The sequence below is a fragment of the Ustilaginoidea virens genome, chromosome 6, assembly GCF_000687475.1.
Source record: "Ustilaginoidea virens chromosome 6, complete sequence".
Lineage (NCBI taxonomy): Eukaryota > Fungi > Ascomycota > Sordariomycetes > Hypocreales > Clavicipitaceae > Ustilaginoidea > Ustilaginoidea virens.
The window spans coordinates 1,290,217-1,315,295 of record NC_057321.1 but is presented as its reverse complement, the minus strand read 5'-3'; the positions used below and the strand labels follow the sequence as shown (position 1 = coordinate 1,315,295).

Genomic DNA, 25,079 nt, shown 5'->3' with positions numbered 1-25,079 from the left:
CCACAACATGCGAATCATCATGGTGCAATGCCAATTCCTCGGAGAACTCGCGCTGGGTTGCCTGCCACAACGGTAAAGGGTGGAACATCCTTGGGTCACCCAGTTAGCCATCGGCATCTTCAACGTCCAAAGAGGTGGGTGATATCCTGCGCTTACCTTGGTAACGATGGATCCAGCACCTACCGTGCTCCCCTTGCCGATGGTGCGACCCGGAAGAATCATGGCGCCTCCACCGATCCAACAGTCCTGCTCAATGGTGATTCCCCTCCCAAACTGCGGGCTTTGACCTCCTTGACGCTTCTTTGGGTCAATGGGAAGCGAGGCCGTAAAGAGGCTAACGTTGGGCCCAATCACGCAGTTGTCTCCAATCCTCACCTCGCAGACGTCGTTGATGGTACAGTTGCGTCCAACGACAACATGATGACCAATCGAGATGTTGTAGCCATAGTCGCAGGTAAAGGGGGTTTCGACAGCGACGTGACGGCCGACGCGGCCGACATTGGTGACCGGAGAGGCCTCGGCTGGTGAGATGCGCACTGGGTCTCGCGGTTGAAGGATTTCCAGAAACAGTCGGGCTCGTTCTTCCGGAGATACTCCGTTCGTAGGAGGCGTCGTCAGGTTGTTAAACCTCCAGCACGCTGCCGCACATCGTTCCCGTTCCAGGCACAGCTCCTTGTCAAAGGGATAAAAGTGTCGTCCAGATAGCATTTCCTCCTTTTGCGTCCGGCGTTGGGGGTACGGCGTGTGCGACAGGACCAACTGAGCGGCGACTTGGGCATTTGACGACGACGACGACGACGCTGGCGGCTGCTGCGGTGGCGGTGGTGGCGGTGGCGGTGGATGAGGAGGTGTTGGACTGCTGGTGCGAGTTGGGTGCAAGATGTTGATTTGTGGCAGATGATTGCTCGAATGCGGCGTCTCTGGCTCGCTTCCTCTGCTGAGATCATGCAGGGGAGGTACTCGCTGATACTCCTTGCTCATCCTCTCTCCAAACGGCGGAGGCTGCGGGTTCGCACTGACAGGCGTGGGAAAGGCATTACTATTGCCGGGCGTGTAGGCCATCGCTGACAACTTGTTCTCCGGGCTTGTAGCAGACGCGCTCGTCATTGTCGAAATGGTTGATACCGTTGGCCGGTCATCCTCCGTCACTGCCAAAGGCCGGCCTTGGGGGGGGTCTATGCGGAGGACCTGGCCGCGATAATGCGGTAGGGGTTCCCGCTTCACCGGCGGCGGCGGCGGCGGCGGCGGCGGCGGCGTCGGCACATATGCACCATGCTGCGGCATGCCATACGCGCCGGGGGGGACGTATGATGGATCTTTGGACTCGAGCGGTACAGCAGATGCTTTCGCGTCCTGCTTTGGCCAGCCAGCTCCTCGCTGTGGAGGATATCCAGCACAGAGGAACCCTCCCCTGATACAATTGCTGCCTAAAACCACCCAAAATTTTCGTTAGCATCATGCGCCCTGCGCAGCCAAAGGGGCTAGCCATGCATCCATCGCCCGACATCAAGCGTCAAAAAACGTACATTCAGGCTTTTGTTCGTCACACTTCTTCTTCCGTTTACGGCAAGTCAAGCAGCCGGTTTTGGTGCGGTTGCTGAAGTTGCGCTTCCTCTTTTTGGGGTCGTGCTGTAGAATAGACTCGGGTATTTGTTCGCTACCATAAGGGCTTCCAAAAGCGGCTCCAGGCCTCTCTTCGGCATCTGGGCTGTTGTTTGTGTAGTCGCTGTGGTCCGCCTGCTCTGCGGCCCTCCGAATAGCTTGACCTGCGGCCCTCTGGATGGCATCGCCAATCTGCTCCTCAATCTGCCCGCGGGGAGAGGTGGCTGAGCTTTGTTGTGATTCATAGCCGTTTCTCTCCACTCGAGGTGGTGCTTGTGTTGGCCAGGCGCTGTCCTTTTCTCGTGTTGCCTCCCCGAAATGCATGCTCTCTCGTTGAAGAGGCCCATACACCTCTCTGGCGTCATTCTGGGATCCAGCCAAGGCCGGCTCCGGCGTTCGTTCCCGTGTCGACGTACCCTCACATCTCGGCTCAGTCGAGCTTGATCGTTTGCGCTTCTGCGAGCTCTCCCCATCAGGAAATCCTCCCGACGGAAGTTGTTTTCGTTCGGAATTTCGGCCTTGCCAACCATCTCTATGGCTTGAAACAGTCTCAGGGGACCTGCGACCATAGGATTTATGCGCAATCTGGTTTCTTTCATCAGAGGGGAGGAGGGCCTTGGCAGCGTTCTCGGGTGGAGGATCATGTGTCTTTGGAGAGCCACCATTTAAAGCCGTGAATGCAGACATAATGGTATGTATGTCCAGGCTGGCCGGGTGATTAGACCGCGAAGGTGTTGTTGACCCACTCCGGATGGCAAAAAAGGGGAGGGGGGGACAAATAAGAGAAGGCAAAGGAAAGAGCAAATAAATGTCGCCAGTCTTGTTTGTCTTTTTGATGGAAGACCAACTGGAGGCAAGTGTGGTGGTGCTTGCAGCTCAGACTCGGTTCAGCGCAAAGCCAACCAATCAAGCCGAGGATCCAGCCCACGTCTTGACTAGTCTTGAGCCTCCTCTTAGAAATGTAGCACCTGGTGATGAGCCAGTTTTGAGTCCTACAGTTGCGCCTCCCAATGTCTAGCAGCCTAGCCCCGCCTCGTCGCCGCTCTCACCTTGGGAGACCAGCAATGGGATGAAGAGGTGATGTGCAAGGATGCCAGTTCGATACAGCGTGAAAAGGGGATTGCTGTTCACTACCAAGGTAGCATCTGCCCCCAAGACGTGCTTACGCTCCCGGTTCCCGTGACCGTCGATTCCTTGACGATGTGGTGGCGGAAAGTGAAGCCTGACTGACTTTCGAGTCCCTTGGCGCGGGGGGGGGGGGGGGGGGGAGGGGGGGGGCAGATGTTTGAGCCGTTGTGATCGAGGCAGTTGACCAAGTCCAGTCCAGCAAGGGCTTGAAAAGGCTATGTTGTGCGATGTCGACGAAGCAACGGGATCAGTTGGGCTTCGAAAGACGGAAATTCCACATGGTGATTGCCGACCGATGGGACAGGTCTCGAAGGAGATGAGAAAAAAGGGAAGAGAGAGCAAGAGGTGGAAGAGAGAAGGAACCATCGATGCAGGGCGAGGATGAGACGAGACAACAAGCGACCAGACAGGGCCCCGAGGTTGGCGGCTTCTGATCAAGACGCGGGTTGCGAGGAGGGAGGGGCGGACGCTGGAATCTTTACGAAGGGAACAGGAAGCCCAGTTGGCCAGCCCCTTGCAACAAGCACGAGCAGGCGGGCATGGGAATAAGAGAAAGGAAAAGCCAAGCCCCCCGTACACATACGCAGGAGGTACAACCCAAGTACAGCCAGTACAGCCGCATGGGCAAAGGGGAGGAAAGAATTGATTGATTCAATGTTGGCCTTGTTTGCCGGTAGGGCGCCGAGACGATCGCTAAGCCCGGAAGCCGCGCTTTTCCCTCGCTAGTTTCCAGGCGAGCAAAGTGGGCGGCCCACCTCGCTGTCATTTGGCGACCAGACCCCCTTGTGCTCCGTTGTGATGACGAGGCCTAGACTCTTCTGGGCAAGTACTTGTTGGGCTTTTTTTATTTTCTTTTTATTTTCTTTTTATTTTCTTTTTATTTTCTTTTTTTTTCGTCTCTTTTTCTCTTTTTCTCTTTTTCACTTTTTCACTTTTTCTCTTTTTTTTTTTTTTTGTTCCCCCGTCGCCCCCTTGTGCCCCTCAAAAATTTCTCTAGCGGCATGGCGCTTGGGAAGGAAGGGACGAGACAGGGTGAGGGAAGGCACAAGGTCTACAAGGGAGCAAGGGGTCATTGGACAGCGAGCGGGTCGTGGAGGGTGTAGGCGGAGAGGAGGGCGGGGGGGGGGGTGGCGTCATCAACGTCCTAGCGTCAACTGCGGGCTTGGAGTACTTCCGTAGCGGCGTCTGGCGCCTGGCTGACCTGGTGCGATAGGGCGAATAGGCAGCTGGCAGCGCCGAGACGCGCAGGTCAGTCGGAAAGGCGGCGGCGCGTTGTTCACCCGTGCTTTGCCGGTCGCGTTTGGCGCTGCATTGGGAAGAAGTGTGGGTGGGCGGCATTGGCAGCAGATGCCAATGCTTTGGATTGATGCTGGGATTGGACTGGATACCGGATTCCAGCGCCGGCTCGGAGGAGGGAATGTTTGGGGGGGGGGGGGGGCGGGCAGGGAGCACAGTCACGGCAACGTCGAGTCTGGTGCTCTGGTGCTCTGGTGCTTGTTGTTGGTGTCACGCAACAAGCCCGTTGGCTGCGACCGCAACCAAACAAGATTGACGACGGTTCGACGCGAAAAGCGGCAAAGTTTCGCCGCGTGGGATTTGTCGAGCTTTTTGCCGAGCTTTTGTCGAGCGTGTATCGCTCCTTTTTGCCGACTTTGCAACGTTGTATGACAGAGTTTCTCTCGTTTCATTTGTGCAGACCCGGGTAGCAGCCCGGCGACTCGCACGGCAAGCAAGCTGGGAAGGTACCCAAGTGCCTACCTACCTTAGGTAAGTAAGGTAGGTACCTAAGGCCTTGTCGACCAGGTCAACTTTGTTCCTGGACAGCTGCCAAGAGAAGCCACCCCTTCCTTGTCCTGGTAGTACGTCTGGCGCAAAGAGTCAATGGAGTCTGAGTCTGGGTCTGGGCCTGGCCTGGCCCCACGTCTCCACCCCAGGCCGTCATGCTCGTCCCCCCCGTCCGTTCTCCCATTCTCCGGTGCTGTTGGCGGGTTACATAAGGTAGGTACCTACGTAGGTACCTAATGTACATGGCACCCCAAGCTCACCCCAGTCTGCAGGGCAAGAATGGAGTGCTGCGCGTGCAAGCTTGCAGCTTCCCAAGGTTTACCTCGACTTCCGCACGGAGCAAGCCCTCTCGTGCTCGGCCGAGAACGGCGGAACGGGAGAATGCTCCTGGTCAGTCATTCACGGTCATTGCTACGGATAACCAGATCAACCTCATGTGAACTCTGAACCCAATGGCTGCAGCAGCCTCGTCGTGCGCAAATTTGCCCATCGATAGAAAAAGTTCCCGAGTCTGCAGACCCCAATTCGCCAAGCCCAAACAAAAACGCTTTTTCCCGCCTCTCCCCTCTCCCCGGTGCGTACGGAGTAGTACGGAATAGTCAGTTGCGCGAATGTGCAAGCGGCCCCGAAGACGAACCCGACGAAAAGGATTTGCCTCGCGCGTCGACCAGACACGGACGGATGGCTCCATCCCCAAAAAAGCCCCCCCGGCTCATGGTGAGCCACACAGCTTGTGCACAAGCCCAAGACAGACAATGCAAGACATTTGACCCAAGCAAACTCAGCCTATGGAAACCCCCATCATCCTCGTTCCCTATGCATATCCCATATCCAGCCTGGGGCGTGGCCGCAGTAAGCGGTGTTTGCCGCGACAAGGGCCCGCTCGGACCTGTCCAGCCATGTCGGTTAAGCTGTTGCAGTCTGGTGTGCAATGTGCATGACGACGCTGATGACAGCACGAGCCTACCCGAGTTTGTAGTTGTTTGCAGTCAACTTGATATTTTCTTTTTGAACTTTTTTTTTTTTTTGGGGGCGGGGAGGGGGGTGGGGGGGAGAGACTTTATTCCAGCCGCACCCCCTTACTCAGTACCTGCATTGTTTGCTAAATTTGCTATGTACGCACCGGCTGCTTATACATATGCGGACGGGAGATAGTCGGACAAAACTCTATTAGTAGGGCGTGCACGACGCACCTTTCCGGCAGAGTGACTGGGACATGGCAGAAAGAAAAAGGGAAAAGAAAAAGGGGAAAAAAAAAAAAAAAAAAAAAACATGAGCCGACTGAATTCTCCTGATTGAAATTGAAAGCCCCCCCCCAGCAGCCTTGTGCGACATGACAGATCCACCAAGTGAAAATACGCGGATGCAAGCTTGCGTCCGCGTAGACTCGGTCCCGACTCCCCGTAACAGTAAGGAACCTTTTGCAAAGTCAGACTTGATTTTTTTTGGAAAAAAAAAAAAAAAAAGAAAGAAAAGCTTCATCTTAAGTTCTGTTGCGACTCCGCCCCGCTGGCTGCTCCCTGAGCACTCCGAGACACATGTCGTGGCCAAGTTTATTTGCCTATAGACGCATTTATTGTTTCTGTCGAGGCTCCTCACCGTCCAATCGGCATTGATGCGTGCTGACGTTACGGCAGCAGCCTTTGGACGAAGCCTGTGGCGACGGCAGATTGATTGTTTTATCATTGCAGAATTTGGGGGGATTTAGAGCCTCAGAACGGAGTATTTAGCGCAGGGCAATGCCATTACCAGACGTCGAGGCCAGGTGACCGACCACACACAAAGAACAATAAGAGTACGCCCCTGATCCATGCCATGCACTTCGAGGCAATGTTTCATCCTGGTCGGTAGATGGGCTCATGCCTAGGCACGTTCTGTTCCCTTGCTGGTCGAGCAACTTAATCAACCGACCTAATCTGAAGCCGGCGGCTGGCCAATGACGAGACTGATACCGGGAGGTTGGCATGGTGTGGGCTGGGTTGTTCCTATGTATTAACGCCGCGTCTAACACCTCGTACCCATTTTGTCGCGGCTGTGCTTAACCAGTCTTTGGAGGATGCATTGCGCCCAAGACGCCAGTTCCGTCATTGGCCCACATGGACAAGCCTGGCCCTGGCACGGCATGGCACGGCATGGCACGGCACGGCATGGCACGGCATGGCATGGCGGGTTGGAACAAGTGACTGCTTTTGTGTGCTCCCGTAGTGCTCGAGAAACGCACGTAGCTGAGGCAAAGGTAAGCCATCACAGTCTGCAGCAACAACGAGTGCCATCATATCAGTAAGCGATTCTTTGTTCACAAAAAGGACGTTGACCTCTGGGAAATCCACGGTCGGCAAGGCTGGTTTGGTTGGTGCTAGAGTATGTGCCAGACGCCGATGGGCTTTGGGACTGACGAGTTGGAAACCAACGTCATGTCATGTTGAACTGAAAAGCAAGGCTAGCCTCCTCGATAGAGGCCTTTGGTTGCGCTTGTCGCGCGAATGGACGGAAAAAGCAACCGTCTCGTCTCATTGAACCAAAGGTGATGATGCTTAGCGCCACACGGGCATGCTCCTAGGCGGGCGGTTATATGATGCCCCTTGGAAGACAACCCTTTGAGAGGACACGGCAGTCAGCTACCACATAGCCTCAGGCTGGCACTAGCGCAGCACACGTCTTGCGATGCTCTGCCGCGGTGTCCTGCCTAGTGATTGCTTGTGGCACTCCCGTCGAGCACGAGAGCAGCTGGGTTTTACCGGGGTTACCCTAACAGCCGTCAGCAAGCAACCGCAGTCAGCAACCGAAAGGGGGCTTCGCACACGGAACGAGACATGGCAAGACGTTACGAGAAGTACCAGGAAACCAGGAAACCAGGAAACCAGGAAACCAGGTGTCAGGAGGCGCAGCTGACCCTCGCCCACGACCTTTGGCTGTCGATTTGCGGTGGTCACTTGGTTTGCGGGACGATGCGATGCATGCATGGTATTACTGCGTCCAGATGGAAGACTATCAGGGATCGAAGCGTTGAAGTCGGTCGGCTGGAGCGACGAACACTATGTACTAAATTTCCACTAAATTTCCACAAAGGGGAGGTACGTGCTACATGCTGCATAAGTACCTAGGTACTGACGGGACATGGCGCCTACTCGATGCCAAGCCTTTTCAATCTCGCGGTTGAGAACGCCCTCGACGCCCTCGGAGCCCTCGACGACCCACGACCCACTCCTTTCCGACGGCAACGCGCGGTTGGCTCGGTTGGGGTGACGGATTGGGAAGCTGCTAGCACTCGTTAGTTGCGGCTGGCGACTGTAGAATCTGGGTCTCGCCAGCTGGCGGATGCATTGAAGCGAATCACGGCGAGCTCTCTCGCTTCTTCTCTCTCTTTTCTTTCTTCTCTTTCATCATCATCATTATCATCACCACCATCATCGTCTTCTTCTTCTTCTTCTTCTCTTCATCTTCATCATTCTCATCCCACCCAGCCAAGGCGCTCAATTGTAGCAGCTTTGTTTTTCGGCCAACTCGTTGCAAAGACTGCCCAGAAGTGGGTATCGAACAAGGCGCCTGGCAGCTTGAAACAGGAAACGCCCGTTAGGTTCGCCGACAGCATCGGCAAATCCAACCTTTGCAAGGGCTGTGCTGCCTTTCGCCTGGCTGTCCCGCTCCCTACGCACTGGAAGCGCGCATGGGACAGGGGTGCCGCGGGCGTCTCGTCTCCCGTCACGGGCCACCCACGTTGTTTTCCCGCCGCATTGGACAAAAGCCCCCCCCCCCTGTTCATATTGCTGGAGCGCGTCTGCGCGCTCGGGACCGCTGGAGGAGGAAGTGGGGGTGGCCATCGATGGGGCGTTGACGAATATCGCCCTGAACAGGAGTTCCAGCGGGTATGCGGACCACCACATGCAGTCAACTGGTCGATTTCCGATTTTGCCCCAAACGAACGACCCAGGCCTTCTTCACTAGCCTCTGATCTGAGCTGCCAGGAATAGAATAATAGCACAGCCCTTCGCTTACAGTGCACACCCGGCCGCTGGACCGTCACTGAGCGAGCACCTTGCGTTTATGCACTGACACTGACGCATAGAGGCCCATTGCGTCAGGTTGGATCTATAAAAAGAACACAAATACAGCAAACAGACTACCGAGTACATGAAGAATGGAATTAGGCTGGTAGGACGGCGTCAGTCCGCCCCATCGGAGCCGAGTCGCACCATTGTACGGACTATCTGGTCAAGCTCCAGGCCCGGCCGTATGTGCCCCCAGCCCGATGCGATTCGACCACTATTCATCTTGGGCCAGCAGAAACGACCAATCACACCTCGCGTCACGGGATACCCGCCCGTGCTCACTGCTAAGCGCTTCCCAGAAATCTGCTGATGCTTGCCACGCGAAGACGGTGGCATTTCACTCGGCATGCAAGCTCCACTCTCCTTCTCTCTCTGTCTCTCTCTGCTGGCAACGCGTACGTGCCTTGCGTCTTGACGAGCAACCACCACCCAGTCACCGCGTAAAGTCGGGTTTTGTTTTGTCCTCTGGGCTAAATACCCATGTACCTCGTCGACAATCACTCACATCTTCCCCAGGTCCAGCATTTAGCGTCCGCTTCCTTTGCCGCTGGACACCTGAATCCTGAAACCACATGGACCATGGGCCGCCGCACCCGCCACTTCAAGGTTAATTTGCTGAGGGCGCCAAAGCACGCTCCGCCTGCGCCCGCGCCTGCTCCTGCTCCTGCTACTGCTCCAAACGATAGCCTCCTTGCTCTCGATGGCTGCACCCTCAAGGCCGGCCGACATAACGGAGAAAGCCAGCAACTGCGGGTTGACGCCCGACCTTCGAAACCAGTCACCGCTCATCCCATACATGGTCATGGATGGCTGGCCAACCCTTCTAACATCGACCCGCGGGGACATTTCGTTGCTAGGACTCGTCCATCTTGCAGCCATCCATAACAACCCCTTGTTCCTACGCGGCGGGTACGTGGAACTCGCTGTCAGCCTCGTTATCGATATCCGTCCCACGCAGTTGTTGGGCTGGCATTGCCTGCCGCAATATCAATCAATCATCTCATGCGTGAATTGCCTTTTTTTGCCCCCCCCCCCCCTTCTCGACTTTCCCCTTGGTGATTCCGCAGGTAGCATGGCTGGGCAACTTTGGTGTGTTTGCACCTCCATCCCTTCCTTCGTGGTCCTCGTCACCAATTGACAGGCCAAATAGCATTCACAATCCCCATCACGTAGTAAGGCGCCCAAGGGGTGGGACAAACACGCTTTCGGTGTGGCACCCAAATTAAATGATTCTTCAAGCACGTGTAGGCGCATGCCCAAAAAGTGGTAATTTATCATCCTTCGCGAAGTAATGTATCTGCATTGTAGACGTCGAGGCCCGGCTAGGAAGCCGCTGGCCGAAGTGAACCGAGAAAAACATTTCCTTTCTCGCCTCACCATGAGTCTCCCTCGCGCCAGCCCCTGGACGTCGCACAAAGACCAAACCCAAGGCTGGCCACTTGACGCCGGCCTTTCCCTGGCCTCGAAACCCAAGTCCTCAAGACATGCTGCCCGGGCAGCCCCGTACCTTTGAGGGTCCACCAGTCCCCAAGCTTCGGGTGGCTGCCGGGGAGAATGTCTTGACACGCAGCTCTTGAAGCCCTCCAGATCTTGGTCATGATGGAAACAGAGTTTGGTGCTCTTGCTTCAACGAAGAATAGCGCCCACAGCCTTTGTCCCCCCCCCCCCCCTTCCCCAAACATACGACGCCGCGGTTCCTTGGCATGGATCCTTGTCCCGACTGGGTAATCAAACGCGCGCCGTTCGAAAAAAGAACCGAACGAGCTTTTAAGGGTGAAAGGGGGGGGGGGGGCACGGGGCCACGTAGAGCGGACTTGTGTGCAGAATTTCGTTACTGCTTCTTTTGCCGTTTAGCGCTCTTGTCGCTGACGGCGCTGAGCACACTCGCACTTCGTTTGTGACCACCACTGCTGCCGCCCGGCCTGGGGGCGCCTTTGCCGTTGGTTCCATCATCCTCGGCTGGCTTGCCCGCGGTCGGTCCATTCCCCGCCGGTTTCGCGCATGAGTCGCCTTGGGCAGGCCCGGCTTCTTCTTCGCCTCCCCTGGGAGCCGGCCGAGGCCGATCCCTGGGCCCCTCGCTCCTGTTGGCGGCGGCGGCGGCGGCGGCGGCGGCGGCCGGTTGAGCTTCCGGCCGCGCCAGGCCAGCGGGAGCTCTCGCCTCTGCGGCGCTGCTGGTTTCCGAGGGCTGGCTCTTGTCCGCCGCCGGCTTCCTGCTGGACCCGGCCGACAGCGTCGGGCCGGGAGCCTGCGTCCTCTCCCGGTCCGCCTTCTTGGCCTGCTCCATCTTGATCTCGGCGTCGAATTTGTCCGACACCTTCCTGGCGTCCAGCAGGCTGTTCACGGCCGCGAGCAGCTGCTCGTACTGCAGCGTCGTGGCGGCGGTCGGCATGGCCAGCTTGGCAGGCACGTCCAGCTCGTTGAGGGTATTGTTAATACGCAACTGCTGCTGGTTGGACTTGTGCGAGAAGAGCTTGTTGATTCTCTCGGTCCGAAAGGTGGGGCCGGAGCCGAGTCTGTCGTGGTGCGTGACGCCATACACGGCCTCTTCGTGGCTGCTGAGCTTTCGCCGAACCAGGGGCTGGTGCTGGTGCTGCTTTTCCAGCTGCTGCGCCTTCTTGCTGGCAGCGGTCGGTGTCGACGTGGCAGCAGTGGACTCGCGCGTGGCGGCGTTCGAGGCCGCGTTGCTGTCTCTCTTGCCACCAAACTCGGCGGGTGCCGCCGCCGCAGCGCTCTGGGCCGCCGTGGCCGCCGCCGCCGCCGCCGCTGCTGCTGCGGCCGGCGTGCTGGCTCCCTCGGTGCCCAGAATGGACTTTCTCTTCTTGGACTTGTCTACGCTCATGAGGTTCTGCAGCAGGGTTTGCAGACCGGCCGAGGACTTGAACGAGCTGATGTCGGCCTCGGCCCTCGGGTAATCCAGCCTGTTGTACAGCTCCCTCCGTTCCTCGTTGAACCGCTCACTCCTCGCCAGGATGCGCTTGGTTTCGAGGAGCAGCGACTCTTCCTCGCGGGCTTCCTCCTTGGACCTCGACAGCGTGGTCATGGCGAATTCCTTGCGCAGCTTTTCCTGCTTAGGGTTGAACTGCGCCATGAGCTCGTGCAACGAGTATTCCTGCTGCGTCATGTATTGAACGGGCTTGTGCGCCGCCATCATCTTGGCAGCGACCTCGTAGTATCTGGCCTTCAAGTCCTCCATGGAGCGGGGCCTCGCAGCAGGCACAATGGCCTTGCCCTCGTCGCCGTCTGCGTCGGTCTCGCCGTTCGTCGCGGCCGGTGTCCACTCGTACCGGTCCCAGATGATGGTCCAGCGGAGATCAAAGTCGCTCGCCATGTCCATCAAGTAGTCCGTCTCCTCCTTGGTCCAGTCGTCGTTCTCGAGCGAGACCCGGTACTGGTCCGCGCTGTACCGGGGGACCTGCACCTTGACGTTGAACTTTGCAAACGTGGAATCTTCCACAGCCTCCTCGGGCTCGGTCGCCCCTGCGCCTCCCGCTTGCTGCCCGTGCTGCTGGCCCGCAAGGCCCGCGGGGGGCTCTTTCGCCTCCTTCCGTCTCCAGTGCCTCAGTATCAAGCTTGCGTCCTGGCGCCCCGAGTTCCTGAACGGTCTGAGTTCCCATCGAGCCGTGGGCTTTCGGCTGGCCAGGCGCCGTTTTTTGAAGTGAGAGGCCTGGGGAACAATCGCGATCGGGTTGTCGCCTCCGAGGTTGAGCACTTCGCGGGCAAGGCCTTTGAGACTGGGCCGAGACGCAGACGTCTTTTGCTTCTTTGACGGTCGAGGTCCAGACGACGAATCTCCTAGGTTAAGAACATCGCGGAGGTCCGAGGACGTCATGTTTCGCCGATGCAGTCGCGGAGTTGATGTTGTTGTAGGCCTTTTGCCGATTGACCAGGAGAATGCGCTGCGAGTTTGTAGCTGGTCGAGATGTTGAATTTGGCCGGGTTCAATCCATCCGCGTCATCGCGTGCGGACACGGATCAACTTGAAACGAGGGCCGAGATTCTGAGAGGGAAAAAAAAAAAATAAAAAAAAAAAAAAGGGAAAAGGGAAAAGAGAAATCGTCTAGATCAGAAAAGAGAGAACGTGACCCCCGATGGGCGCATCCGGAATTTGACCGGTTGTCTGCGGATCCGATGCGAAATAATGCGTCTCCAAAATTTACAACTGGGGTGGTTGATGCAAGTCACCATGGGCTGGGCTGTCTGGACTCTGGACTCTGGACTCTGGAGTAGTTTACAGTCGCGCGGCAAGGCAAGGCAAAGGCATTGATAACTTTACTTGACGGGGCGTACTGGGAAGAAAGCGATCACGTGATTTCGCCCTTGGCCCCCCTTGCCTTGGGTGCACATGCTGGCAGGCTGAGCCAATCACAGCGCAACCCACCCGGCGAATGGGAGGTGTCCCTCTCTTCTCTTGAACGTGGCAGCTTTCTGAGCACGTAGCCCAGATAGGGAGCATCGCGAACCCCCTTCCGACGTTCAACACTTCGTCGCTGAACGCTGCCTACCCCATCGCAAATCCGGCTCTGGTCTGGACGAGGTCTAGGGAGATTTCCGCGTCTCCAACGGATGCCTTGGATTGGAAGCGTCATCACGTAAAGCTATCCGCCAGCGAATCGACAGCAGTCACAACAATCATGAAGGCCTTCCTTTCTCTCCTGTCGCTGGCATCGGCCGCACAGGCTTTGTACTTTTACGTCGATGCTTCGACGCCAAAATGCTTCTTCGAAGACCTTCCAAAGGATACACTGGTCGTGGGACACTACTCTGCTGAGGAGTATGACGACCGTATCCACGCCTGGCAGCAGCATACTGGCCTGAACATCTACATTTCTGTTGATGTGCGTGTGATATTGCCTCTTTCTCCCATCCTCCCCGTCTTTCTCTGTCTTTTTTTTTTTCCTATTTTATTTTTTTAAGCAAAGCACATCGATAAGCTTGCTTAGTGCGAGCTTTGCTGCCTCTTCAAAAGGAACAGGTCTACGCCTCGTAATGCCTGACTGACCGTCCTAACAGGAAGTATTTGACAATGATCATCGTGTCGTCTCCCAACGAGGCTCGTCCTCCGGCCGCTTTACCTTCACCGCCCACGAGTCCGGCGACCACAAGATATGCTTTACGCCCTCGTCAACGTCCGGTCGATCATCGTGGTTGTCCGCTCACGGCCCTAACGGCGGCATCAAGATGAAGCTTGACCTTGTGATTGGCGAGTCGGGTCAGATTCAAAGCAGCGACAAGGACAAGATGGAGGATATCGCGGGACGCGTAAAGGACCTGAACAATAGGCTGATTGACATTCGTCGTGAGCAAGTGTTCCAAAGAGTATGTTTTGCTAGTTTGCCAACTCCCCTACGCCTCGTTTCTCTTGCCACCTGCATGACTATGATCACATGACTGACAGGAAAAAAAAAAAAGGAACGTGAAGCCGACTTCAGAGACCAGTCTGAAACGACCAACGCCCGTGTTATCCGGTGGATCATCATCCAGCTTATCGTCATTGGCCTTACGTGTGCTTGGCAACTGTCGCATCTCCGATCCTTTTTCATCAAGCAGAAGCTCACTTAGGTGTCGTGTCACATTTCGGGGGCCTCGTCTCACCTTCTTACGGGGAGCGATCCATTGGTTGGAGAGTCGACTCGTCAAGCAGCGAGCCACGGTCATGTACTAATGAAAAACTAGGTCGTGTGGAGATTTTTGCGCAGAGTTTAATGAAGCCTGGAGGCGACTGGGCTGGAGGCGTTGGTTCAGGTACCCGCGAACTTTAGCATAGAGGCAGAAGCCTGCAATACACTTGTTGGGGGTTTCATGCAAAACGTTTCCCGCGCTTCTGCAAGGTACTGGAGTATACTTTAAGAAACCGTGCCCCGTGTGCCCGTGTGGGAGAGACTTTGGCAACAATTGTGCAATATGCATGTGAGTTTGTTGTTGCACCGAGGGATCTATATTGCGCCACCACACGATTAGCAGCCTGTCCATAACATCATGACTGGTTTGCAGCGCCCTTGGTACCTGATTGCCGATGCGTTTGGCATCCCTGTGAAAGGTATGGAAGCTGGGGAGAGCGAATATCGACGCAACTGCATCGGTCATGGATGTATATGACGACGCCGGTTGGAGCTACATGAAGCTACACATACACAGCCGGATTGCAATGCAGGCTGCTGAGGCTTCGCCGAATCTTCACAGCCGTAACTAACCTCCATCTGGTCTGGAGCGCCACAAGTCCACCGTCCATCTTCTTGGCCCATTGCTGCCTCCGCCTTTTTTTTTTTTTTTTTTTTTTTTTTTTTTTTTTTTTTTTTTTTTTTTTGAAGGTCCAGGGGCTCTACCGACGGCGACGACAGCCTAAGCTGAGCAGGTCGGGAAACTGCGAATGACGGTCAATAGGTACTCATTGACGGACGACTTGGGAATGACTGAAGGGGCACCACGAGGTCGTCTCGTCTCCACGACAAGACAGCGAGCTTATGGGAGAGGTTGTGAAGACAACGCCCATGCGAAGATGGGTAGTGGGATTTGGCGAATGGGCAGACCGCACCCCCGATTGACACGTTCTGGCGTGAGCTTGTTGTTGGCCTGCAACTTGCGGTTTTTCCGCAAGTTCAATCTGTGCTGAATCTGGTCGCTGGCTGGTCGCTGGCTCGTTGCATGTGGCTTTTGGCCAGCCAAAGTCAAAATGCCAAAGCGGCCAACTTGCGCGGGAGAAAAGGGTGGTAGCACACGCAGTCACAACGCAGGCATCGACTTGTTCCCAATTGCCACTGGCAATACCGGATTGCTGCGCTTGACTTCTTGGCAAGATCAGGCTCCTCGGACGTGACTCGCAGCCGCCTGGGATCTTCCATGCTCAGCAATGCGATTGACTCGGGGCGGTACCAATGTTTGCCTCATCTCATCCAAGCCTAGGAGGTACCTCTCCTCCCTCCTACTTGCCTCCAGGAGGTGAACGCCGCCATTTGTTGGCCGTCTCGCCTGGCTTGGGCTTTGGCTTTGGCTTTGGCTTTGGCTTGGCTTGGCTTGGCCTAGCCTGGCCTGGCCGGCGGCGCTAGCTTGGCTGCATTGGGCAAAGAAAGAAAAACAACTTAGTGACCTGGTGCCTCCTGGACTCTCATGTACCTGGTAGGTTCTCCACGTCCTGCTTCTGGCTGAGAGTGACGTGCTCGGTACAGTCGTGTCGGCAGCCGTCGAATGTAACGTGCCTAGCGCCATCGAGCTACTACTGCTCGTACACCGTGGACTGTTTGGTGGCTGAAGGGCCGGAATTCGCGTATCCAAACGATCCAAGGTACCCGGAATATACATGCGAGGCCTCAAGAGCTGCCTGGCCTTTGGAGAGATCTCCACACCTGGAGATGCCCGTCCAAGTCACTCTACAGTTCGTCCGGGGTGACCACGACGTCCCCCCCCCCCCTTCCCCCCGTGGCTTGTTGATCCCTGCCACCGGACCTTTCCCTGCGTCCATGTACAACCGCTGTACCCGCACATCAAGCTGTGGTTTCTGGTACCGGCTGCGGCCCTGTTGGTTCCGTGCCTCCGTCAGCAGACTTTTCGCTTTTTGGTCGCCCTAGAAATTGGCCGGGGCAACTTTGCCCAAAGACCTTGCCTGCCTGCTCCCTCCACCAACGGTATCACAGGTACTCCGTAGATCTGGTCGACTTCGCATACCAGCCCCCCAACCCCTCTCACCTCAACCTCTCTCGTCTCCTTTTTCTCTTGCACAGGCCCTGGGTTTTGGTAGTCGTTGTTCATCGCCGCCAACCTGCCGCTCCGACTTCTCTTTCCGTTGCGTCTGCTTACCGACAGGCCGCCACCGCTCGGAGATGGTAGGAACCAGACCGGTCGTGTCCATCGTCGCTGACTTACCGCTCCGACGCTTTTCTCGGTCGTGCCTTCTGCCAACTGCCTGCTGCCTACCGCCTACTGCCGACAAACTGCCCTTCTCGACCAGACCCTTTTATTCGTCGTTTCCCTTCTCCACCAAGCTTCTGCTAGTTCTTCCTATCCCTGTTCCACCACCCAACAACACATCCTGATAACGCAGCATTATTTCCCTCCCCCAATTCCATCATTCATTTCCATCGACGCTTTTCTATTCCGAATAACAGACTTGCCCGCCGACGTACGGGGTCGGCCCAAGGCAATCGTTCCCGCCGCGTCATCATGGCTTCTTCGTCGTCAAACGTTGTTGGCGTCCACTATCGTGTAGGAAAGAAGATAGGAGAGGGCTCGTTTGGCGTCATTTTCGAGGGGACCAATTTGCTAAACAACCAACAAGTGGCCATCAAATTTGTATGTCTTTGCCAAAACTCAATTCACATGGGCCCTTACTACCTTTCAGGTCCAAGCCTTGGTCTCCCTGACACTTGTGCTCACAGGAACCTCGCAAAAGCGACGCTCCGCAACTTCGAGATGAATATCGGACGTACAAGATCCTGGTCGGATGCCGTAAGCCCTGCCTCCTCTCCTTCAGCCCCTGGTTTTTTTTTTTATTTTTTTTTTATTTTTTTGAAATCCCGTCCGTCACGATGCTAATTCATTGTTATTTTTTTCTTAATTTTAGCTGGCATCCCCAATGTCTATTATTTCGGCCAGGAAGGTCTTCACAACATTTTGGTAATCGACTTGCTAGGTCCTTCTCTTGAGGACCTCTTCGACCACTGCGGACGCCGCTTCACCATCAAGACTGTCGTCATGGTTGCCAAGCAGATGCTGTCCAGAGTCCAAACAATTCATGAGAAGAATCTCATTTATCGCGACATCAAGCCCGACAACTTTTTGATTGGACGTCCCAACTACAAAACAGCCAATGTTATTCACGTGGTCGATTTCGGCATGGCCAAGCAATACCGTGATCCAAAGACGAAGCAGCATATACCTTATAGAGAGCGGAAGTCGTTATCGGGGACTGCCCGGTACATGAGCATCAACACGCACCTGGGCCGCGAACAGTCTCGACGTGATGACCTCGAGGCTCTAGGCCACGTGTTCATGTATTTTCTCCGGGGCGGTCTCCCCTGGCAGGGACTCAAGGCCGCTACGAACAAGCAAAAGTACGAGAAGATTGGGGAGAAGAAGCAGACGACGGCCATCAAGGACCTTTGCGAGGGCTTCCCCGAAGAGTTCTCCAAGTACCTGACGTATGTCCGAAACCTCGGGTTCGAGGATACGCCCGACTACGATTACCTGCGAGAGCTCTTCACGCAGGCGCTGAAGAACACGGGCGAGGTGGAGGACGGCGAGTATGACTGGATGAAGACGAGCAAGGATTCGGGAAAGGGATGGGACGCGATGAAGAGCCACGGGGCTGGATATCTCCACAACCCAAATGTGCGTCCCGGGCCGTCTCAAATGGAACTGCACAGTGGCCATCGTCCTGGGAATACTACCAACTCTCATCAGCAGCAAGCGCAGAACCTTACTGTCGGCCGTTTAAACGCCGCACAACCCCCCCCTCCCTCACCGATCAAGCAGATGGGCAGCAAGAGAGATCGGCCAAGCGGCCCAGGCGCCATACCGGCGCAGCGGGCCAGCGGAGTGGGGGGTATCCGAGGCGACCTGGGCACGTCTGCGGGCTCGACTCAAGCCCAGTTCCAGAACAGCACGCAGAACCTGCCGCCGCCGAGGGGGCAGCAGCAGCAGCAGCAGCAGCAGCAGCAGCAGCAGCAGAGCCCCATGGTGGCCGCGGGCCAGCCTAGTGCGAGACCTGCGGAGCCCCAACCCAGCGGCTTCCAGAAATTCATGAAGACAATCTGCTGCGGCTAGGTGTTTCAGGATTGCTTTTGTATATAGTAATGTGGTAGCATTTTCAAGAGGACGTTGATTATTAGGTTTTAAATTTCATCCGTATAGCCCTGCGATGGACGGCATTTGCACAAGACGTGGTTGGGGGGGGGGGGAGGTTTTTGCGAGTTGTTTTACGTGGCACATGCTGTTACGTACCTAGTCGAGTGCCGCCAGACTTTTATTTCCCCAGGCTTGGTTGGTTGTGCACAGGCAGCTAGGCAGCTAGGCAGCTAGCTAGCTTTCAGAGGAAAGTTTGATCATGGCGGAGTACTCCGCAGCATGTCGGGGACTGATGTCGTCGGCCTGCGGATTCGAGGCCTCGACCAAGTTTAGTCGTCCAGTCTCCACCGAGGACAGCGGCGGAGACGATGGATCGTGAGGGGATGCCAGGCAGGCATTACATGGGCGTGCCCGGCAGTGCGGCCGGCCTCTGTGCATGCTTGATTCAAGCACGGGCAGCAAGCAAAGCACGGGCAGCAAGCAAAGCACGGGCAGCAAGCGCGGTTGTCGAGGCAATGACATGGCAATGGCAGCGATGATGGGGATGAAGGGATGCGGCGGCTTGCGGACGGGTAGGTACAGAGTAGCGCGCGAGTCGGGGAGCGACCAGACCAGAACCGCCCGGATATCAGGGACGCGCGCGCGGCTGGGGCGGTTCCTTGGAGCAGTTTGGTTCATGTGGCTGTTCGTGTGGCCGCGGGGCTAATTATCCAGCCTGTGGCGGGCTATGTATGTACGCAGTAGGGAGTATGAAGAGAGGACGTCAGTTTTCAAGACACGTCAGGGACGGGACCTGGTCCAGCCGGTCGTGGTGGCTGGGGAACCTCGCACCAATCAGGTACCTAAGTAGCAAGATGGGTGGGGTCTCGTCGTGGGTGGCTTTGCTGGCACGGCATGGCTGAGCAGGTTGAGGTTGATACATACATACGTACGTGCTGGGAATCCGGTCTGGTCAAATCCGTTGACGTTGGGCATTGAACGACCAGACCAGACCAGACCAGACGCTCGCTGTATGGAGTACGGAGTACGGAGTACGGAGTACGGCGTACGGCGTACGCACGGAGTAGACGGGGGCGGGCTGCGGCGGGACTTTGCAGCGGTGACCGTGACCCTGCTGTGATGGCTACATGCTACATGCATGTTTTTTGTTGTCTTTGTTTGTCTGGGATGGCGGACAGAGGGCACGCACTGTGCGGCACTTGTTCCTGGCACGGCCTGCGGTGAAGGTGAGCGACCGCCATGTCATGTTGGTGGTGATCCGAGACGACCGGACCAACGGTGATGGTCGAATGACAGCTTGAGCACGACCGAGCACGAAGCGGGAACAAGCCGGAGCGGGTGCTTTGACGATGGCTCTTAAGCACCTGCGTGCCTGGGAACTTTGCACGACGGCAAGGCAAGGCAAGGCAAGGCAGGGAGGCCGTCCGATGGTTGGGACAGGGTCTGTGACGGTTCGCTTCCGGCGACATATCAGATGGGATGGGTCACGGCATCCCAGCTCCCTCCCAAGCGCGTCGAGCCGAGCAAGCAAGCCCTCGTCGTTTTTCAGCTGCGTCTTGCGTCTTGTGTAGCCGGCACAGACTCCTGATTGGCCGGAGATTTTTCACCGCCGACAAACGTGACCTCGGAACGACGCGACAGGGACCGGACCCTCGGCCTTTGCTGCTGGCACAAAGCCACGGCTAGGAGCTACTGTACGACTCCTCCCATTGGCCGTGGGTTTTGGTGGGGGGGGACGGGTGCGTCGCGCCCTCCAATAGCAGGCCAACTTCGTTGACGCAGCAGAAGTCTGGCGACGAGACAATCATTGACGCCTGGTTTGAACGAGGGAGCACATCGAACCCAAGAAACCCCAGCTCCCCCGGCTCTTGCGCACAAAGCGGCCTCTCTCTCTCTCTCTCTCTCTCTCTCTCTTCTTTTTCTTCTTCTTCTTTTTCTTCTTCTCTTCTTCTTTCTTTTCCCCCCCCCTCCTCTTCGCATACATTGCGCTGTTCGGGGCAAAAGAAGGATCGAGCCTCGACACACCAGAAAAGGCAGCCTTCCTCAGCGACCCAAGTTCGTTTCGCCCAACATGTCCAAGCCGGCCGACATGCCGCCCATGACGTACAGATTCCTGGGCCGATCCGGCCTCCAGGTCTCTTCCGTCTCCCTGGGCGGATGGCTCACGTACGGCGGCCACGTCGACAGAGGTACGGGGGGGTGGACGGTTTCGTCTCGCGCAAGCTGCAGGAGCTGACTGGGGCCGATACATGTCGCCGCAAAACAGAGGGCACGTTTGCGTGCATGAAGGCAGCCTACGACTGCGGCGTCAACTTCTTCGACTGCGCGGAGGGCTACGCGGGGGGCGAGTCGGAGATTGTCATGGGCGAAGCCATCAAGAAGTTTGGCTGGAAGCGCAACGACATTGTTGTTTCCACCAAGGTGAGAGAGAGCGGGAAGAACACCGAACCCCCCCCCCCCCCCCCCCCCCCCCTCCTTCCCAGCAGATCCCGTCCGTCCACTGACAACGACCTCTCGTTTTTTTTTTTTTTCTGTTTTTTTTTTTCCCTCTCACCCTACCCCAGATCTACTGGGGCCAGGCAAACGGAGAAAACGCAGTCAACAACACCGGCCTCTCCCGCAAACACATTGTCGAAGGCGTCAAGGCCTCCCTCGGGCGCATGGACCTCGAGTACGTCGACGTCATCTTCGCCCACCGCCCCGACCGCCACACGCCCATCGAGGAAACCGTCCGCGCCTTCAACCACGTCATCGACACGGGCAAGGCCTTCTACTGGGGCACGTCGGACTGGAGCGCCGACGAGATCGCCCAGGCCTGGCGGTACGCCGACAAGCTCGGCCTCGTCGGCCCCGTCACCGAGCAGCCCGCCTACAACATGCTGCAGCGCGAAAAGGTCGAGGCCGAGTTCGCCCACCTGTACCGCGAGACCGGGCTCGGCCTGACGGTCTGGTCGCCGCTGCGCCAGGGCATCCTGTCGGGCAAGTACCGGGACGGCATCCCCGAGGACTCGCGCTTCGCCCAGACGAGCGTCGACTTCATCCAGGGCTACTGGAAGCGCACCAGCCAGGACACGTGGGACGGCATCGTGGCGCAGGTCAACAGGCTCGAGCCCGTGGCCGACAGGCTCAACATGAAGCTGAGCACGCTGGCCCTGGCCTGGGTGCTGAAGAACCCCAACGTCAGCACCGCCATCACGGGCGCCAGCAAGGTGGAGCAGGTGTTCGAGAACTGCAGGGCCGTCGCGGCCGTGGACCAGCTGACGCCCGAGGTTATGGACGAGATTGACAGAGTGCTGAACAATAAGCCTCCTGCCGTCACGATGCGGTTCTAGGGGGGGCCTGGTTATGTATGTTTCCCGTTTTAAAACGCTGCCAATACAAATTGCTGCAGTACCTTGCGCCCCCCCCCTCCGAGGATGTTCAAGGAGATGAAAGGGAAAAAGGGGAACCTCTACTGGTTGAGTAGTATCTGAGGTACCTGCCCTGCAGCAAGTATAGGAGTAGGTACCTAATGCATGTAGAAACAAAGTCCCGTCATGTCATGGCAGTGCTCACGGCGCAAAGTTCAAACCCGCCCGCCCGGCACATCAAGCCGTGGAAGTTGCCGAGGGTCCCGTGAGAGGCTGGCTGCACTTGTCTGATTGGTTATTTCCAAACAACCCAAACAACCCCCGCTGGAAGCCGTGCAAAAGCGTCATGTCACCATGCCACCATGCCACCATGCCACCATGTCTCACTTCCCCTCAGCACCAAAACAAAACCCTTTCCAAGGCCAAAGGCTTCAGGCTTCAGGCTTCAGACCAACCAGCACAACGCGTCGACGTACTAGGCATGCCGTCCCGCCTGCTCCAAGCCTGGTTCCCATGGACCCAGTCCCCCGTGATTTGCAACGGGCCAATGCTCGGCGCCGCGACACCCAAGCTAGCCGCGGAAGTCACCAAAGCCGGCGGCATAGGTACGCCCAAACCCCCTGCTCACCACCGGCACGTCATTCCTTTCCCGTCGATTTACTATTTCCCCCCCGCATCCAACCAGGCTTCCTCCCCTCCGTGTACGACCTGACCCCGTCCTCGGCGCACCTCGCCACCCTCGCCTCCGACCTGCAAGAGAGCCGAGCGCTCCTGGGCACCGCCCCGTCAGGCACCGCCCGCGTCGGCGTCAGCTTCATCACCGGCCACCAGAGCATCTCTCGATTCGACGAGACGGCCCTGCCGATCCTCGCTGAGCACCGCCCCGCCGCCGTGTGGCTCTTCGCTCCCGACGGCCAGGTCAAGCCCCACGCGAGCATCATCCGCTCGCTCAGGGCGTTGAGCCCCGCCCCCCCGAGGGTGTTCGTACAGGTGGGCAACGTCGGCGCCGCGGTGGAGGCGCTGCGCGACGGGGCCGACGCGCTCGTCTGCCAGGGCGTCGACGCGGGGGGGCACCAGTTCCGCCGGGGGATGGGGGTGGTGAGCTTCGTGCCGGAGGTGAGGGCGCTGCTGGAGCGGGGGGGCGAGTTTGAGGCGAGCGAGGTGTGCGTCTTGGCGGCGGGGGGGATCGCGACCGAGAGGGGGGTTGCCGCGGCTCTGGCCTTGGGTGAGCGCGCGAATCCTGCGCCCGGACGGGACCGGAACGACGGAGCGCGGCGGCAGATGCTGACGACGAGTCGTTTGTAGGCGCCGACGGCGTTGTCATGGGCACGAGGGCAAGTACATGCTTTACTCCCGGGGTCGCGTGGAAGGCGTGGTTGCGCTGACGTCTGGTCTGGTTTGTGCTGCTAGTTTGCCGTCGCGGTGGAGTCGAGCTATCCAGACTTTCGGAAGCAGATTGTCCTCGACACCGTCGACGGCGGCACCCGCACACTCAAGTAAGTTGGAGCCCGGACGGGGCTGTCGCTCGCCAAGTCAAGCCTTGGCTGACTCTTTGGGCGCCTGCAGATCGCCGTTCAACGACCAGGTCAGCAGCCTCACGCTGTGGGGACCGCTGTACGACGGCCGAGCGGTTGTCAGCTGCATCCATGAGCGGTTCCTGGACGGCGCCACGGTCCAGGATTTGCAGACGAGCTTGAAGGAAGACTACTCGAGCGAGGAGGCCGCGAAGCTCGTCAAGACGTGGGCGTAGGTTTCCCCTTCCCCGTTCACCTCTTCCTCCAAAAGCACTTCTGCCTAGGACGGCACGGGACATGTTGACTCACGATGCTCGGGCAGCGGCACCGGCGTCGGTCTTGTCAAGAAGGCGATGCCGGCGGGGGAGATTGTTGTGGAGGTTCGCGAGGGGGCCAAGCAGAGGATCCGGATGCTCGCAACCGAGCTGTGACGAGGCACGCTCGGCCTGGCACACACGAGGGGGGGGGGTGTGCAACACCGACACGTGGTATATTACGTCTATGCGCGCAGATACAGCCCTCCGTTCGCCCATGTTACAAAGTGCACCATCGCCTCCCTCAGCCCGCGCAGCCCGCGCAGCCCTCGTAGCGTAGTGTTTTTCCCCTCGCCCGCTGCTCCCTTCTTTCCAGCCCACCCCCTCTCCCTCTTTTTTTTTTCTTCTTTTTTTTTTGCCCCCGTTTACAGATTAGCCTGGGCCTTGGATTTTTTCAGGATCGGGTCCAGCTTGGTCGCCTTCATGATGTCGCCCTTGATCTTGAGCTTGCCCGACATAAACAGGCGCTGCGCGTTGGCCTTGCCCTCGACGAGCTTGCCAAAGTCCTCATCCGACAGCAGCAGGGTGACTATGCACAACGGCGACGTTAGCTCGTGCCCTTCTCCCCCCCCCCCCCCCCCCCCCCCCCCCCCCGCGGTTCGAGCTGCAAAAGAAACATACCGGAGGGCTTGGCGCCGGTGCCGTTGCCCACGCGCCCCGCGTCCTTGAGGTCAATGTGCCAGCTCTCGGTCTCGCCGGCCTTGTTCTTGAGGGTGAAGGCGAAGACGCCGTTGGCCTGCTTGATGGCGGCCCTGCGCTCGGAGTCGGAGGCGCCCATGGCGGCGTCGATGAGGTCGAACGCAGTCGACGCGGGGAACTTGGCTGGCCTGGGTTAGCATGGGGGGGGGAACCTGCAGCAGGGTGGCAAGCGAAACGCACCGTTGGCGAAACCCATGGTGGTGATGTTGGTGATGTGGTTCGGCGGGTCGGTGAGGGGGTAGTTTTCCAAAAAAAAAAAAGAGAAGCCGTAAAGGGGGGGGAGGCCGGGGCAAAAAGGAGAAAAGGGAAAGGGAAAGGGACGTGGATATGGACAATGGAAAAGGGTTCGTGGTGGTTGTTTAAATGGGCGGCGGAGGACGGGCAGGCATGTGACGGAGCCTCGGCCTGGGCGTTTGCGTCTGGTTCCAGCCGGGGGGGCGGGTCAACTGTCTCTGGGGGGGGCGGGGGGGGGGCTAGGGGGCTACAGTACTGTAGCGGCGTGGGTTTGCAGGTGCTGGGTCCTTGCGCCTAGCCTCAAGTAGCTTCCAGACTAGTTCAATGTTGTGTGCTCCGTACCAGTTGGGGTCTGGTCTGGACTGGTGGGGGCGTTGGCGACTGGAGGAATGCAGAGGGCCGGCCGCGGCCCGGATACGAGGAGGGACCGCCTGGTGCCTCTGCAGGCACGGGGGTCACGCGTTTTCGGTGCGGCGGCAGGATGCCTTGACCACGGATTCGTCATTCTGATCCTAGCCTAATGGTCCGGAGGAATGGAAAACAAGCGGCCATCAAATGCGAGCCGTGGGGCCGCGAGGCCGTGAGGGCCAGCTTACATGACCCCCCCCCCAAACCGAATCCGACTCT

The 25,079-nt window shown here is 57.7% G+C and overlaps 10 protein-coding genes across 10 annotated transcripts; 5 read left to right on the top strand and 5 right to left on the bottom strand.

The window, feature by feature from the left end:
* Nucleotides 1-17: 17 nt before the first annotated feature.
* UV8b_07299 (uncharacterized protein) lies at nucleotides 18-2,289 on the bottom strand (the record flags this gene model as incomplete). The annotated part of the gene is made up of 3 exons (XM_043144796.1): nucleotides 18-89; nucleotides 157-1,427; nucleotides 1,527-2,289. The coding sequence occupies 3 exons, from the start codon at nucleotides 2,287-2,289 to the stop codon at nucleotides 18-20; spliced, it is 2,106 nt and encodes a 701-aa protein (XP_043000731.1).
* A 6,755-nt stretch (nucleotides 2,290-9,044) lies between these two features.
* Nucleotides 9,045-9,449, top strand: UV8b_07298 (uncharacterized protein; the record flags this gene model as incomplete). The annotated part of the gene is made up of 1 exon (XM_043144795.1): nucleotides 9,045-9,449. The coding sequence occupies one exon, from the start codon at nucleotides 9,045-9,047 to the stop codon at nucleotides 9,447-9,449; it is 405 nt and encodes a 134-aa protein (XP_043000730.1).
* Nucleotides 9,450-10,395: 946 nt separating this feature from the next.
* UV8b_07297 (uncharacterized protein) lies at nucleotides 10,396-12,393 on the bottom strand (the record flags this gene model as incomplete). The annotated part of the gene is made up of 1 exon (XM_043144794.1): nucleotides 10,396-12,393. The coding sequence occupies one exon, from the start codon at nucleotides 12,391-12,393 to the stop codon at nucleotides 10,396-10,398; it is 1,998 nt and encodes a 665-aa protein (XP_043000729.1).
* An 802-nt stretch (nucleotides 12,394-13,195) lies between these two features.
* Nucleotides 13,196-14,123, top strand: UV8b_07296 (uncharacterized protein; the record flags this gene model as incomplete). Its single annotated transcript, XM_043144793.1, has 3 exons — nucleotides 13,196-13,399; nucleotides 13,575-13,880; nucleotides 13,974-14,123. The coding sequence occupies 3 exons, from the start codon at nucleotides 13,196-13,198 to the stop codon at nucleotides 14,121-14,123; spliced, it is 660 nt and encodes a 219-aa protein (XP_043000728.1).
* A 99-nt stretch (nucleotides 14,124-14,222) lies between these two features.
* Nucleotides 14,223-14,761, bottom strand: UV8b_07295 (uncharacterized protein; the record flags this gene model as incomplete). Its single annotated transcript, XM_043144792.1, has 3 exons — nucleotides 14,223-14,497; nucleotides 14,568-14,592; nucleotides 14,696-14,761. The coding sequence occupies 3 exons, from the start codon at nucleotides 14,759-14,761 to the stop codon at nucleotides 14,223-14,225; spliced, it is 366 nt and encodes a 121-aa protein (XP_043000727.1).
* A 1,957-nt stretch (nucleotides 14,762-16,718) lies between these two features.
* Nucleotides 16,719-18,320, top strand: UV8b_07294 (uncharacterized protein; the record flags this gene model as incomplete). Its single annotated transcript, XM_043144791.1, has 3 exons — nucleotides 16,719-16,847; nucleotides 16,934-17,003; nucleotides 17,119-18,320. 3 exons carry the CDS (start codon nucleotides 16,719-16,721, stop codon nucleotides 18,318-18,320), a joined length of 1,401 nt encoding a protein of 466 aa, XP_043000726.1.
* Nucleotides 18,321-18,575: 255 nt separating this feature from the next.
* On the bottom strand, nucleotides 18,576-18,779 carry UV8b_07293 (uncharacterized protein; the record flags this gene model as incomplete). The annotated part of the gene is made up of 1 exon (XM_043144790.1): nucleotides 18,576-18,779. One exon carries the CDS (start codon nucleotides 18,777-18,779, stop codon nucleotides 18,576-18,578), a length of 204 nt encoding a protein of 67 aa, XP_043000725.1.
* Nucleotides 18,780-20,412: 1,633 nt separating this feature from the next.
* On the top strand, nucleotides 20,413-21,673 carry UV8b_07292 (uncharacterized protein; the record flags this gene model as incomplete). The annotated part of the gene is made up of 3 exons (XM_043144789.1): nucleotides 20,413-20,530; nucleotides 20,608-20,762; nucleotides 20,906-21,673. 3 exons carry the CDS (start codon nucleotides 20,413-20,415, stop codon nucleotides 21,671-21,673), a joined length of 1,041 nt encoding a protein of 346 aa, XP_043000724.1.
* A 388-nt stretch (nucleotides 21,674-22,061) lies between these two features.
* Nucleotides 22,062-23,636, top strand: UV8b_07291 (uncharacterized protein; the record flags this gene model as incomplete). Its single annotated transcript, XM_043144788.1, has 6 exons — nucleotides 22,062-22,296; nucleotides 22,377-22,916; nucleotides 22,997-23,025; nucleotides 23,102-23,187; nucleotides 23,258-23,437; nucleotides 23,528-23,636. The coding sequence occupies 6 exons, from the start codon at nucleotides 22,062-22,064 to the stop codon at nucleotides 23,634-23,636; spliced, it is 1,179 nt and encodes a 392-aa protein (XP_043000723.1).
* Nucleotides 23,637-23,884: 248 nt separating this feature from the next.
* Nucleotides 23,885-24,414, bottom strand: UV8b_07290 (uncharacterized protein; the record flags this gene model as incomplete). The annotated part of the gene is made up of 3 exons (XM_043144787.1): nucleotides 23,885-24,048; nucleotides 24,141-24,341; nucleotides 24,399-24,414. The coding sequence occupies 3 exons, from the start codon at nucleotides 24,412-24,414 to the stop codon at nucleotides 23,885-23,887; spliced, it is 381 nt and encodes a 126-aa protein (XP_043000722.1).
* Nucleotides 24,415-25,079: the final 665 nt, after the last annotated feature.